This window comes from Sciurus vulgaris (assembly GCF_902686455.1).
Source record: "Sciurus vulgaris genome assembly, chromosome: 12".
Classification (NCBI taxonomy): domain Eukaryota; kingdom Metazoa; phylum Chordata; class Mammalia; order Rodentia; family Sciuridae; genus Sciurus; species Sciurus vulgaris.
Genome location: NC_136473.1, coordinates 67,204,872 through 67,220,353, shown reverse-complemented (window position 1 = coordinate 67,220,353; position 15,482 = coordinate 67,204,872). Strand labels below are relative to the sequence as shown.

The following is a 15,482-nucleotide window of genomic DNA, read 5'->3' as shown; positions in this document are numbered from 1 at the left end:
CCCCCCGGGTGTTCAGGAGCAGTCCCTCTGAGTGGCTCTGAATCCACGTGACCCGCTGCACGGGTCCTCTGGGCACCGCCCAGAGCTCAGGTGCGGCCACTCAAGACCAAGCGTCCCACCACGCTTCTCCTCCAGGCAGCCCCCCTGTGTTTAGGAGCTGTCACTTTAAGACCAAACAACTCACCACTCGCCTTCTCCTCTGAGCAGCCGCCTGGAGCGCTAATGCAGTCACTGCGAGTCCAAAGGACCTGCTGCGCTCCTCCTCCTCCTTCTCCTACTCCTCCGGGCAGGCCCCGGGGTTCAGAAGTGGTCAGAGTCCAAACAGCTCGCCACGCAGCCCCTTCTCTGGCAACCGCCTGTAGCTCTGGTGTAGTCACCCGAATCCAAGCGGCCGCGCTCCTCTTCCTCCTCCTAGTCCTCAGGGCAGGCCCCGGTGTTCAGAAGCGTCGTTCTGATTCCAAACAGCTCGCCGCGCAGCTTCTCCTCTGGCAACCGCCTGTAGCTCTGGTGCAGTCTTTCCGAATCCAAGTGGCCACGCTCCTCTCCTCCTCCTCAGGGCAGGCCCCGGTGTCCTGAGTCCACACAGTTCTCCTCGCCACTCTTCCCCTGGGCAGCCGCCGGAGCCCCAGTGGCTGCTCCGAGTCCCAGCGCTGTGCCGAGCGGCCTCCTTTACGGCGCTCCCAGCTGTCCGAGTTCACTGCTCCAGCGGGGGGAGGGGCGTCTCGCCGGCAGTTCTACTTCACAAAGTTTCCTGCGTTCCGGGACCCCCGTCCCATCCGGTATGCCCCCCCAGGGGGTGAGAGTCACCCGGCTGCTTTGAGTTGGTCCCAAGCGTCTCAATATCTCCTCTTTTGAATCCTGAGTCCTGGAGCAACATGAAATGCAGCCACCCTCTAGGCTGCCATCTTGAAAACCCCCCGGTGTATCTGGTTTAATTGTACTCACAAGTTGTTTTGTGTATCTTCAGTTATTTTATCCATTCTCATACTGAGAGGTTGACTAAGATGCTACTTTAAAATTTCTGCATTTTGTATATCAGATTGTATAATGATTATAAAATTTTTCCTTTTAAAAGACTCTGTCTTTAAAAACAAAAAATCAGAATTGAAGTAAAATATTTTTCCTATTTTTCTTTCTAGATTCAGCATTCCACTTATAAATATTTTACCTACATTTCTTTTAGCTACAAAGAAAGAGTAGACTTTGGGAATAAAACCCAATGGACTAGGGCCTTGTCTCTCTTTTATTCCTTCCTATTTAAAATAACAAATATGTTTAGAGAACACAGATATTGTCTCACTCTGGCAAACTGTGCAAAATTGGAAAGACTTCATACACTGCAGGAGACTCATTTAGAACATGTGAATCACTGATATAGACATACAATTAAACACATGGAAAATTTTAGGGAATGAAGTTAAATTTTTATGGAAGGCAGAGTTAATGTTTCTTAATAATTGCTTGCTTTTGTTTTTCTACTCCATTAAAGAAGTTTAAAGTTTCCCCCACAAAATTAACATTATACATTATCATTTTTGTTTTAAGTTGTCCTAATAAAGGTTGTATTACCAAATATAGAACTTAACGGAGATTGAGTCTCATGATTGCTGGGTTTTTCTATGACATCTAGGAGCCCAGTTAAGTACATTATCTTACACTTCTGACTCTCTTCTCATCTTAAAAAAGACACATTATATTTTCTGGTAAAACTTAAACTACTTGAATTGCAGTAGAAGATATAAAAAAGAGATAATTTTTAGTTTTAATTGATTGAAATTGTATTTTACTTCCTTCCCTATGCTGTATTACAATGACTAAGAGAACGGATTCTCTAAAGACTTAATTTGATTACTTGATCTGTCACTGATAGTTATATAATTATAGGAAAATTATGTAAACTTTTTTGGTGGCATTTTCTCATCTATAAATAATGTGAGAACGAGTGTTCTGAAGTCTAAAACTACAAGAAAAACCCTTAGAATAGTGCCTGGCACATAAGAAAGCAATAATGTTAACTGATGTGGTTATTGTTAAAAATATATTAAAATGCCTTGATTAAGATACAAGACACCATTTTATTTAAGATTTTGGTACCACTGAATTTTTAACAACTCATTAAAATTTTTATTTTATTTTTAATGAGACCAAATGTAGTCTTCAAGTCAATTGTTAATGGTGGGTGGAAAAATTCCATTTGCCTGATGTGTAGAAATGGTAGGAATGTGCAGGTCAACTTTTAAAACTTTTAAGAACTAATTTTACAGATTAATAGTTTGTGAAATAATTATAACTATTTTTAAATAAATTGTAATTGCTATAATTATTTTTATCTTTCAAATATTTTATAATAATTCTGCAAGTACAATTCTGCAACTTATATACTGTTATATTAGTGGAAAAGTCTAAGGCTTTGTTTAATATGAATTTTCAGAAGTAATTACATTGGTTTGGAAAAATTTAGTGCTTTCAATACAAATTTTATTTTATTTTTTTTCCATTTTTTTATTAAAAATCATAAATTTACATAGGGCAATGTTATTTGATTCATTCTGTTATTTTTTCCCTTCCCCCCACCCCTCTTTTCCCTCTATACAGTCCTTCCTTCCTCAATACAAATTTTAAATGACATATTTTATCTTTTATTTACACCTATAGATTCAGAGACGATGGCGAGGCTATAAGATTCGGAAGTACTGCTTTAATTATTATTATTTGAAAGAGTACCTCAGAGCTATTTCAGAGACCAATGATGCAATTAGGTAAGTAGCATGAACATTAATCTACTAGTGAAAATTTTGGAAATATTTTTCAATAGAAATTGGTCATTACTGTACTTAGAAGTTCTTTCTTAAAATTAGATTATTTATGCATGTTATTTCTTGGTCCTATGCAAAATATTTCAGTTTCTGTAAAATTATTACATAGGAAGGTAAATTTTATCTGTACAGTGATATATAGATGAAGTGTTAAATATGCTAAGCTCCCTATATTTTGAGAAGCATGTTCAATAGCAAGAATTTACCTCTCAAAAAAGAAAATATTATGGAACATATTAAAAGGGCTATCTTACTATCAGTTTTTATTTTTTAAACAGCAGGAAGTTAGTACCTGGATACAGACTATAGGATATTTTCTGTAGATTTATGTAAAGACATTGCAATACTATTCAGTCAGCTGTTCCAAAGCCATATGTGTTGAATTTTAATATTACTGTGCTTTAAAAATATAGCTTTTTTTCCTTTAGTGGTATGTTCCATTCTAATGACGTAAAGTGACCATATACTTATAATAGATTTACATTAAAATTAAATCATAATTATTAGTAATTGGCATTTATACAGTGGCTTTTACTCTCAAAAATGTTTCTGTATACATTATGTTTCTTAAAGTTCTTTAAAATAGAAATTACAAACAATTGGCAATAATGTGTTTAAAAAAGTTTTGTCTGAAATCCTAAAATACTATGTATCAGAAGATATATCTGAAAACTAAATTCTCAACTTTTAAATGTCTTGTGTGTATTGTAATGGGTCTGGTCTTTATAAATTAACAATAGAAAATTCATTAAGTTGATTTCTTTAGAAATAGCAATATAGGTTTTGGATGGCTTCAATACAGATTTAGTCAATGAAGGTAGGAAAACTCACAACACATGAACCACAGGAGATTGCTATTTAATTTCTTCTTGAGAAATCTAAAGGTTTAAAGACTGGCTAAGTTTCTGTAAATGGCTAACTTAAGCTTTTCCCTCAAAAGAGGTAGCAGAGTAAAGAGAGAGAAATATGAGCCAGCTTGGGGATTAATAGGAGGCAAGAGAGGATTATAAGACACACAACTGAAGAAGGTGCTCACTGTTAGGGTCTTACAAGTGCCAGCCCTGTACTTCAACAACCCTGAGTGTAAGCATGTCCTTAAAATTCACATTTCAGGGCCCTTACCTGCTTCACCCTAATTCAAACCTTAAATGGGAGAAGGTCCTCAAGGAGGTGGACAATTAGTAATGTGGTTTTGGAAAGGCTTACATCTTCTCTTTGACATGTATTTCCATTAATCTTTGTTTTCATTCATATTGCAGTAGAGATAATTCTAGACACTAGTGTATCAGTGATGACAATTTGTTTTATAGTGGTATTTTTATTACATTACAGAGTTATTATTTTATTTCTACCTCTTGGAGTTTTTTAGACTAATGGAAGTTGAATTTAATAAATGATTCTCCATTATCCATTGGAATATTCTTTTTCACTTACTGATATTCATAGAGGTATGATCCTCAGCATTGCAAAGAGAAAAGTATATTTTGGTAATAGATATATTATTATTAAATCATCTGTGTATTCTATGAATATATCCAACTGGGCCATTATTAAAATCTTCTTTAGATTTATCACTTGATTATATTATTATTTTATGTAGGATACTTACATCCACTTTTGTAAGCATAATTGGTTAAAATTTTTTTGTGTTGTAATAGTTAGGTCTTGACACCCGGTTTTGGCTATATTTATTAGATGAACTGAATAAATTACATGGCATGGTCTTACTGTTCTTTAGAAGCTTAAAAGAAATAAATCATAAAACTCTTGTGTACCTAAAGCCTTTTGGAGAAGATATAGCTTTGACATTTCCCAACCTCCATTCACAGTTTTGTAACTCCATTAGAAATTATTTTATTTATTTGTAGATAATTATTTAGTTTATTGACTATATTATTTATAATTAAAAACATACTATTATTAATAATATTGTAACTAAAATGTGTATTTTGTTATTATATTTTATTTCTTATTTTAATTTTGATTATTTAAATTTGTTTCTTCTCAAAATTATCAGACTTACCTATTTTATTCTTATTTTTCAAAGAACCACCTCTCACATTTTGTCTTTTTACTTATTTTTATTTCCTATGTATCTTGCTTTCATCTTTTAAAAACTATTTTTCAAATAATATATGAGTATTGTATAAAAACTAAAAATACAGATGACATAAAATAAACAAAAAGTCATCTATAATTCTGTCACTCAAAAATAGACTCTATTAACATTTTGGTGTCTATTTTCCCAGACCTCTGCCACTTAGTATGACTTTGGACAAATTCTATTTTCCTTTTTCTTAAGAGTCTCCTCTTCCAGAAAGAGAGGAAAATAGAACTATACATGAGCTTATTATGAACTAAATGGATTAATATTTCTGAAGCACTTAAACAGTACCTGGTATTTTATAAGCACGTACTAAATGTTATAATTTTATTCCTATACTTACACATTTAATTATAAAAGAGGCTTAATACAATCCACTGTTGTTGATCTGTTATCTCAACAGATTATAACTATTTTTAAATTTTATAACTATTATAAAATTTTCACATTATTATTTATATCATTGTTCAAAATATCTTTTTTAGAAAATAAGTTCCTTGTTGGAGATGTCGAAATCCCCTTGTTTCGATATTACAAACATTGAATTATTTTCTTAGTATTGCTTAATGTGGAATTTCTTTTAGTTCTTGTTTTATAAATGTTTATTGATTTTTAGCTTAAAGTATTTAAGTTACTGCTTGTTTCTTTGTGTATATTGTCCACAGTCTATATATTTTGATATATAATTTTCTCATTTCTTATTTGCATTTTTATTCTTAATTTGGAATTCATTTTTCAATCTTTAGCTTTTGGGCTTTTACTTGTAGTTTAATCATTAAACAAATTTATTTCTAGGCTTATTACATTATAGTCAGAAAATATATTTGGTACAAATATTACTTTAGAGAATTATTGAGGTTTTGGCCTTATATATTTAATTTTACTTTACATGTTCTTGAAAGGCAAATAAGTGGATTTTGGTTTTTCATCAACAACAAAAACATTTACCTTCATCATTATATCTATGCTTTTTCAAACTTATCTTGCTAAATTTTTCTGTATCATTTTATATTTAAGCTATGATTTGCTTATGTGAACTCCTTAAACTTTGTATGTATGTGACTCATGACCCTTCTCTGTTCCTGGGCTTCAACTTTATTAGAAATGAAACTTGCCACTTTTTATTCTAGGTGCCCTTACCCTATCCACTATTTGTCACATAAATTGTTAAGCCCTCCACCAAATCACTTACTCTTTGAATACAGGATTCTATAATTTGTTGCCTGGACACACTCTCTCTCTCTCTCTTTCTTTTTTGGTGCCAGGGATTTAACCCAGGGGCACTTAACCACTGGGCCACATCCACATCCCCAGACCTCTTTTTATATTTTATTTAGAGAGAGGGTCTAGCTGAGTTGCTAAGTGCCTTGCTAAGTTTCTGAGACTGGCTTTGAACTGGAGATCCTCCTGCCTCAGCCTCCCAAGCCGCTGGAATTAAGGACGTGCTCCACAATGCCCAGCAACCTGAACTCTTAAAAGAATATTTTAAGTTTTCTTTCTTCCCAGTTTTTGTCATTCTTCAAAAGATTGTTAAAAGAGCTATTCATCAAATTATTTTTTCTGCTTCAAATTCATTATTCCCTATTGACTTTATAATAAAGTTGATATTCCTTAGACTATCATATAGACCTTCCAGTTTCACTTCTCTATGCTCACCATACAGAACATCTTGTCAAAATAAAAGGCATCAATTTTCTAGATTTCTGAGCCTTTGCACATTCATTCTCTCTACTTCTTATCTGCCGTATAAGTCCCTCATCATCCTTTATATTGTTGTTTGAAGATCGTTAATAGAGTTAGAGTACTCCTTATCTGAGTGCCCAAAGACTTTCAGGCAAAGCTGTAGAAACCACCTACCCTGTGGTTTTGTACTGACTTACTGTTTGCCTTTGCCTTTGTAGTGTGAAATCAATGAGGGAAAAGGGGACACTCTGACTTAATTATCTTTGAAACCTCAGTGCCTAGCACAAGTCCAAGATAATATATGCTAACTAAATGCTAACTAAATGAAAGAATGAATGACAGAGGTAGTGAAATGACCTTGTATTTTTAACTTTATCAGGTATCTTCAATTTTGAGAATATTGGGGCATTTTGTCTCTTTATAATTTGTGATTTTATACAGTAAGTATTCACTTAACAACTACTATATGGACCAGGTGCTAGATTCAATGTTGGGGATACATAATTTATATGAGACACTCAGGCTATTCTTTATGGAACTTACAGTTTATGAAGAGGATATCATAAAAATAATAAAAGCCTAAAATGTTCATACGTGTTTTTGTATATCAGGAAGTATGCTGAATTCTTAGAATTGTTACAGGTATGTGTCACACAATGTATTAGAAATCTCTTGACTTTCTGAAGTTACCCTATACTCTAACATTCAAAATAAATATGATTTAATCCTCCAATCGAAATCTGATGAATCTCTCCTTTCAATATATTCTGGTTCTTCTGTAGCTTTTCTGTTTCTCTTGAAGGTGTGTTTTCTTGAATTCTCATTTTCACTCTGTATTTAACTCAGTTCCTGAATTTACCTTTTGCCCCCACCCGACCTTCTGCTCCTCACCGCGTCTGATGCTTTTCAATCCCTGCACCATCAATAGAAGGCTGCTATTGATTTTTCACTGGTAATGGTGAGGAGGAGAAAAATGCAAGTGGTGGTTTAAAAGCATAATATAATGTAGATTATTCCTAACATTTTCTCCACCATGGATCATTTTCCTGTAGTTTTGTTTGCTCCGTAAGACCCCACTTATTACTAATTTCACAATTTTTCTTTCTTGCTTTCTTTTTCTTTTTGTCTCTCCGACCCTTTTCCTTGTTATTCTCTATCATTTTCCCCCCGAATTTCTTGTAGTGTGAGGTCCCCACTCCATCCCTCCCACCCTGATATTCTCAAATGACTTTAAAAAACTTTAAAGTTCCATTTTATGCTCTCATGTCAAGTAACTTTGTTTTTCTTTTATACTTTGGTGCCTCACTGACTTCATTTTTATTAATTAGAAAGTCCCTCTAAGTGTTTTCCCAAACCAAATAGCCTACTCCAGTGATGCATAATGCCAGTCTTCTAGAATGTAAAAAAAAACTTATAGTTTATTTAAACTCTCTCTCCCTTTCTTTCTCTCTCAGTGCCCAATATAAAAATGTCTTTCTCTTCCCTTATCCCTTATGCCCTCATTTCCCTCACATGAAGCAAATGTTTTTTTTTCCAGTTTAACATGTGACATTTCTAGAAATAATCTATATGAGCATGTGTGTGTGTGTATATGTGTGTGTGTGTGTATATATATATGTGTGTGTGCGTAAATATATATATTCAATTTAAGAAAATAAAATTATACCATAAATATTATTTTCCAACTTGATTTTTTTCACTTATAAATATCAATTTGAATATTATTCCATACTTAAGGAACTTTCTTCTATTTTAATGGCTTCCTAGGATTCCGTTGTGTGAATAAAACATAACTTTGCTTCAGTCAGTTGTCTGGATAAGTTTTTTTTTTTTTGCTATCACAAAGATAGAGCTACAGTAAATATCTTTGTATGTATCATGATTTTCTAGTAGCCTTTGCTCTCCCATATAAATATTATAGTATCAGCTTATCAGCCTATCAAATTCTTCCAAAACTTCCATAAGCAATATTTTTGGAAGGAATTAAAGTTTGGTGTATTGTCCAGTCATTAGAAATGTATTCAAACAATATTTATTTATTTATAATATTTATTTATTTATTTATCTAGGTGCTGGGGATTGAACCCAGGACCTCATGTATGTTGGACAAGCCCTTTACCACTTAGCTACACCCCCAAATCTCTTTTTGAAGAACTTTATTTTGAAACAGGGTCTTCATAAATTGCCCAGGCTGGTTTTGAATTTGGCAATCTTCCTGCTTCAATCTCCCAAATAATAGGGACTATAGGAGTGTGTCACCATGCTTATCACTCTGAAGAATGTGATTGAAATTTCAGTAATTAAGTAGATTAGTTTGAGAAGAAATGACATCTGTACTATATTGAGTTTGTGGATTAAACACGTCTCTCATTTAGACCTCTTTCAAGTCTTTAACGTCTTTGAGTAAAGTTTTAAAATATTATTTTATTAGCTACTAAATTGATTTCTCTAGTAACCTTATTTTTTGTTTCTAAGTAAATAACTTTTAAAAACTTAGATTTAAGAACTATACAATATAGAAATGTTAGTGTTTCTATCAATATTATATCCAGTCACACTGCTAAAATCTTAAAGATTTTTAATAATCTATTGATTTGGGGGCTCTCAATATAAATTTTATGCCATTTTAAAATAATTATAGTTCTGTATGATTCATGCTAACCTTATTTTCTTTTTAAAACTTATTCATTGATTAGGACCTTTTGTATACTGTTGACTAGAAATGGAATAGCATCTTGGTGGTCTTGATTTTAAAGAGAAAGATTTTTGGTAGTTTCTCAGATTAAGAAAGTTTCCAAAATTCACTAAGTATTTTTTTAACTTCCTTGAGTGAACTTGGAATATTTTCTAAAGTTTTCCTGTATGTTTGTGATTATCATATTATTGTCCTCCTTAGTATGTAAAATTTTGTATTATATCTACAATTTAAGCTATTGATTATGTTACTTATATAATAATTAAGAGAGATGGGGAATCTTTCACTATATATTGGTCAGAATAGCAAATTTGTCCTTTTTGTTCTACCAGTTTTTCATTTGTATATTTTATTTCTTTTGTTTTTGTCTAATTCCTAAAATATTAAAGGTTTTGTTTAATCTTGATGAGTAATTCAATCTTTTTTGTTTTCCCAATAGAAGTCTCTGTTATTTAATCCAATATTAACCACACTGATTTTTTTTTAAAACTGCTTGCTTGATATATCATTTTCTATCCTTTTATTTTACATATTTCTTATTCCTATATTTTAGATACACCTTTTAAACAATGAATATAATGTATTTTTGTTATGATTTCTTACTAATCTCTATTAAGAGGAAAGTTTAATTCATTTGTATTTTGTAATCATAAATGAAAATCAGTAACTTTCTGCTGTTACTAACTCGTATATGAATTTTTTTCTTTGCCTTGTTCTCTGAATTAAATGGACTCTGAATTAAATGTAATATGTGACAATCCTAAATGCATTTGAGTATTTTTCCTTACCATCTTTCTTTGTTTATTTGCTACTCTTTATATTCCCTTGTTTATATGGTTTTCTTCTCTTTTCTATCTTTTTTTTTATTGATTTCTCTTTTATTCATTTTCTTTCCACTTCATAGATTTAGGAAATAAGCCTTCTACTTTCATTCCTTTTGTGATTAACTTTTAAATTCTATTCTTAATAAACTCTAAAGTCAATCAATATTCCTTTCTCAAATAATGCAAACATTATTGGAAGGGACTGGAGAATGTTTTAATTATCATGCTCCTATAGTTTAATATTTTATTACTGTCTTATTCTATAACTCTACAAATTAAGCATTATTTTTCTTATTTCATATGAAAAATATTTATTTAGGTGTATCTATGTTTTCTGGGTTCTTTGCTCCCATTTTCTCTTACATTCCAGCTCTACTTTGTAGGGCTATTATCTCTCTTCCTGAAACATGTCTTTTAGAAATCCATTATAGAAGATAAAAGATAATATGCCTCAGTTTTTGGTTTTATGAAAATAAAAATTTATTCTCATTCTTAAGAAATATTTTCAGCACATGTGATTCTGACTTTATTTTTCTCAGCACTTATGGTTTTCCTATTTCTATGTTAGATGTAAATTATTCTTCTTTTATTACTAAACTGCCTTCTCTGTTACTGCATTTGTGTGTACTTGTGTCTGCAGTTTTTTTTAATTACAATATGTCTTGGTGTTGATCACTTTTTATTTATCATACTGTGTTTTTATTAATAGATATTATTGTTCTCCAATATCTATGTATTCATCAATTTTCAAACATTTCCAACAGTTATTTCTTTATATATCCACTCTCTTCCATTTTCTTTTTAGTTTTCTTTTAGTCTGATTTTAAATATACAAAGTCCTCTCATGCTGTTCTCAAAATCTTTCACGTAATTTTTAATAACTTTTTATGTACTTATCTTTTTATACTTTTCCTGGATAACACGTTTTTCTGGATAATGGCTTCATATCTATTTCTGCTTCACTAATTCCCTGTTTAACCCATTCATAGAGTTAATTGTGGTGACTATATTTTTCACTTCTGAAAGTACTATTCAGTCATTTTTTTAAAATTTGCCTGATCATTTAAAAAATAATTTCATGTTATTTATTCTTTTCTAAATAATATTTTTTAAAATTTTTAATTTTATTGTAAACAAATGGGATACATGTTGTTTCTCTGTTTGTACATGGCGTAAAGGCATACCATTTGTGTAATCATAAATTTACATAGAACAATGTTGTTTGATTCATTCTGTTATTTTTTCCCTTCCCCCCACCCCTCCCACCCCTCTTTACCCTCTATACAGTGCTTCCTTCCTCCATACTTGCCCCCTCCCTAACCCTAACTCTAACCCTAACACTAACCCTTCCCTTCCCCCATTATGTGTCATCGTCCACTTATTAGCGATATCATTCGTCCTTTGATTTTTTGAGATTGGCTTATCTCACTTAGCATGATATTCTCCAATTTCATCCATTTGCCTGCAAATGCCATAATTTTGTCATTCTTTATGGCTGAGTAATAGTCCATTGTATATATATACCACAGTTTCTTTATCCACTCATCAATTGAAGGGCATCTAGGTTGGTTCCACAGTCTGGCTATTGTGAATTGAGCAGCTATGAACATTGATGTGGCTGTATCTCTGTGGTATGCTGATTTTAAGTCCTTTGGGTATAGGCCAAGGAGTGGGATAGCTGGGTCAAATGGAGGGTCCATTCCAAGTTTTCTAAGGAATCTCCACACTGCTTTCCAGAGTGGCTGCACTAATTTGCAGCCCCACCAGCAATGTATGAGTGTACCTTTCTCCCCACATCCTCACCAACACCTGTTGTTGCTCGTATTCTTGATAATCGCCATTCTAATTGGGGTGAGATGGAATCTTAGGGTGGTTTTGATTTGCATTTCTCTTATTACTAGAGATGTTGAACATTTTTCCATATGTTTGTTGATTGCTTGTAGATCTTCTTCTGTGAAGTGTCTATTCATTTCCTTAGCCCATTTGTCGACTGGATTATTTGAATTCTTGGAGTAGTTTTTTGAGTTCTTTATAGATTCTGGAGATTAGTGCTCTATCTGAAGTATGATTGGCAAAGATATTCTCCCACTCTGTAGGCTCTTTCTTCGCATTGCTGATAGTTTCCTTTGCTGAGAGAAAGCTTTTTAGTTTGAATCTATCCCAGTTATTGATTCTTGCTTTTATTTCTTGTGCTATGGGAGTCCTGTTAAGGAAGTCTGATCCTAAGCCAACATGTTGAAGATCTGGACCTACTTTTTCTTCTATAATCTGCAGGGTCTCTGGTCTGATTCTGAGGTCCTTAATCCATTTTGAGTTTAGTTTCTTACGTGCATGGTGAGAGATATGGGTTTAGTTTCATTCTGTTGCATATGGATTTCCAATTCTCCCAGCACCATTTGTTGAAGAGGCTATCTTTTCTCCATTGCATATTTTTGGCCCCTTTGTCTAGTATGAGAAAATTGTATTTATTTGGGTTTGTGTCCGTGTCCTCTATTCTGTACCATTGATCTACCTTTCTATTTTGGTACCAATACCATGCCGTTTTTATTACTATTGCTTTGTAGTAGAGTTGAAGATCTGGTATTGCAATACCCCCTGTTTCACTCTTCCTGCTAAGGATTGCTTTAGCTATTCTGGGTTTCTTATTCTTCCAGATGAATTTCATAATTGCTTGTTCTATTTCTGTAAGGTACATCATTGGGATTTTAATTGGAATTGCATTGAATTTGTATAGCACTTTAGGTAGTATGGCCATTTTGACAATATTAATTCTTCCTATCCAAGAACATGGAAGATCTTTCCATCTTCTAAGGTGTTCTTTAATTTCTTTCTTTAGTGTTGTATAGTTCTCATTGTAGAGGTCTTTCACCTCTTTTGTGAGATTGATTCCCAATTATTTTATTTTTTTCGAGGCTATGGTGAATGGGGTAGTTTTCCTAATTTCTCTTTCTGAAGATTCATCACTTATGCATAAAAATGCATTGGATTTATGAGCATTGATCTTGTAACCTGCTACTTTACTGAATTCATTTATGAGTTCTAAGAGTTTTCTGGTGGAATTTCCAGGTTTCTCCAAATATATAATCATGTCATCAGTGAACAGGGATAGTTTGAGTTCTTCTTTTCCAATTTGTATCCCTTTAATTTCTTTGGTTTGTCTAATTGCTCTGGCCAGAGTCTCAAGAACGATGTTGAATAGAAGTGGTGAAAGAGGGCATCCCTGCCTTGTTCCAGTTTTTAGGGGGAATGCTTTCAGTCTTTCACCATTTAGAATGATATTAGCCATAGGCTTAGCATAAATGGCCTTTACAATGTTAAGGAATGTTTCCACTATTCCTATTTTTTCTAGTGTTTTGAGCATGAAGGGGTGCTGTATTTTATCAAATGCTTTTTCTGCATCTATTGAAATAATCATGTGATTCTTGACTTTAAGTCTATCGATATGGTGAATGACATTTATTGATTTCCTGATGTTGAACCAACCTTGCATCCCTGGGATGAAACCCACTTGATCATGGTGCACTATTTTTTTTTTTTTTGCAATGCTGGGGATCGAACCCAGAGCCTTGTGCTTGCAAGAGCGAACACTCTACCAACGTGAGCTATCTCCCCAGCCCTCTAAATAATATTTTAATTTAATTTGAATAATCATACATTTGTATTCTGTATTTAATATGATCATATAATACTGTTCATATTTTTGTATTAAATATGGTGTTTTCATTGTGTATTTACTGTTGAAAATTTGTGAGATCATAATTTACTGAACTTAATCTATAATAATCCTGAGGGCATAAATTGATACAATATTCCTCCTGAGAGTATTTATGTCTTTGTCTATTTTCTGTGTTAGTCAGATTTCTGTCATTGTGACAAAAAAACCTCAAAATAACTTAGAGTTGGAAAGATTTATTTTGTCTATTGGTTTCAGTCTAAGATTGGCTCCACTGCTTTGGGCCTGAGGCAAGGCAGAATTTGGTGGTGGCAGGAACAATTAGCAGAGAATACTGCTCACCTCCTGGCAGCCAGAAAGCAAGAAGAACAAGCAAGGAAGGATTCAAGGACAAGATATAGAGGGTACCAGAGAAAAAAGGAACAATTGAGACAAAAATGACTGGTGTGGGTTAGGGTGGGAGTGGGAGTTGTGGGCATGCAGGTATTTCTCAGAAGCACTAAAGCTGAGCCCTGAAAGTTGTGTAGGAATGAAGACATTATTAACATGTCAAATTTAACTGGGATTGCTGCATAAAACATGACAGAAAAATGGACTAGGGACATATTCAGACTATGTACTGGGGTCCTGTCATACAAGGGCATTTAGCTCATATCAAATTATCTAACTGCTTTTCTAAGAGCATTGGAAAGACCTTCGCATTTAAAAAGAGCAGTGACATGATTACTTTTTTTAACACATATGTTCAACTGTATTTGTCATGATAGTTCCATTTAAATAGTAAATTTTGAAAGCATCTGTTGTTCATTTTGCTGGGAAACTGTTTTTCCTTCTTGTGGAAAAGTATACAACACATGTATTTAGATTGTTTCCACATCACTTTACTGTATTTTCAATTCAAATCACAGGGATAAGGACTCAGTCTTGTTACCTTTTGCTGCGTAGCACGTTATATCCAATGAAGCCTAAAACAATAAATAGTTATTACCTCATAGTTTTCTGTCAGGAAATTGGGAGGAGCTTTGCTGTGTGTCTAGGCTCAAGGTCTCTCATGAAATCACAGTCATGCCATTGACTAGGATTGCCGTTTCATGTGAACACTCAATGAAGAGGAAAATCCATTTCCAACCTCATTTACAGGGACCATGATTCTCCTGTTTCTTGCCAGAATACCCTCTTTAAAAAATAAAAAATAAAAAAATAAAAAAACAATTTATAACATAGAAATTGACTTCTTCTGAGCAAGTGAGCCAGAGAACATGGGACAGTATTCAAGATGGAAGTCACATTTTTACTTTTCACAACTTAACATCAAAAGGGATATTCCATCACTTTTTCTCTATTGTCTTGATTTTTGAAGCAAGAAACTGGTCCATCCCACATTCTGAGGAAGGTAATTACACAAAAGAATGAATTCCAGAGTGGGGATGACCGAGGCCATTTAAGATATAGATTTCTACACTTAGTGACTTACATATGTTATTCCAGTACATCTCATAATTTTCAGCATTTTGCTTTGCATAAACGTTTATATTTACTTAGGACATTGTATTTCATTGTGTCTTTTTATAATTATATTTTATACTTTAGTATTATCTCAAAGCAATTATGATTTATCTATCCTAATTAGGATAGAAGTAAGCATTAAAAAAATTAAGCAGGCTAGGAATATAGCTCAGTGAGTAGA

General features: G+C 33.2%; 1 protein-coding gene across 4 annotated transcripts in view; it reads left to right on the top strand.

The window, feature by feature from the left end:
- SPATA17 (spermatogenesis associated 17) overlaps window positions 1-15,482 on the top strand; it is a 279,874-nt gene that overhangs the window by 54,832 nt on the left and 209,560 nt on the right. For all 4 annotated transcript variants that reach the window (XM_079107174.1, XM_079107176.1, XM_079107173.1 and 1 more), the window contains one exon: window positions 2,656-2,759. In XM_079107174.1, the coding sequence (XP_078963300.1) occupies window positions 2,656-2,759 (104 nt within the window). The remainder of the gene's footprint in view (window positions 1-2,655; window positions 2,760-15,482) is intronic.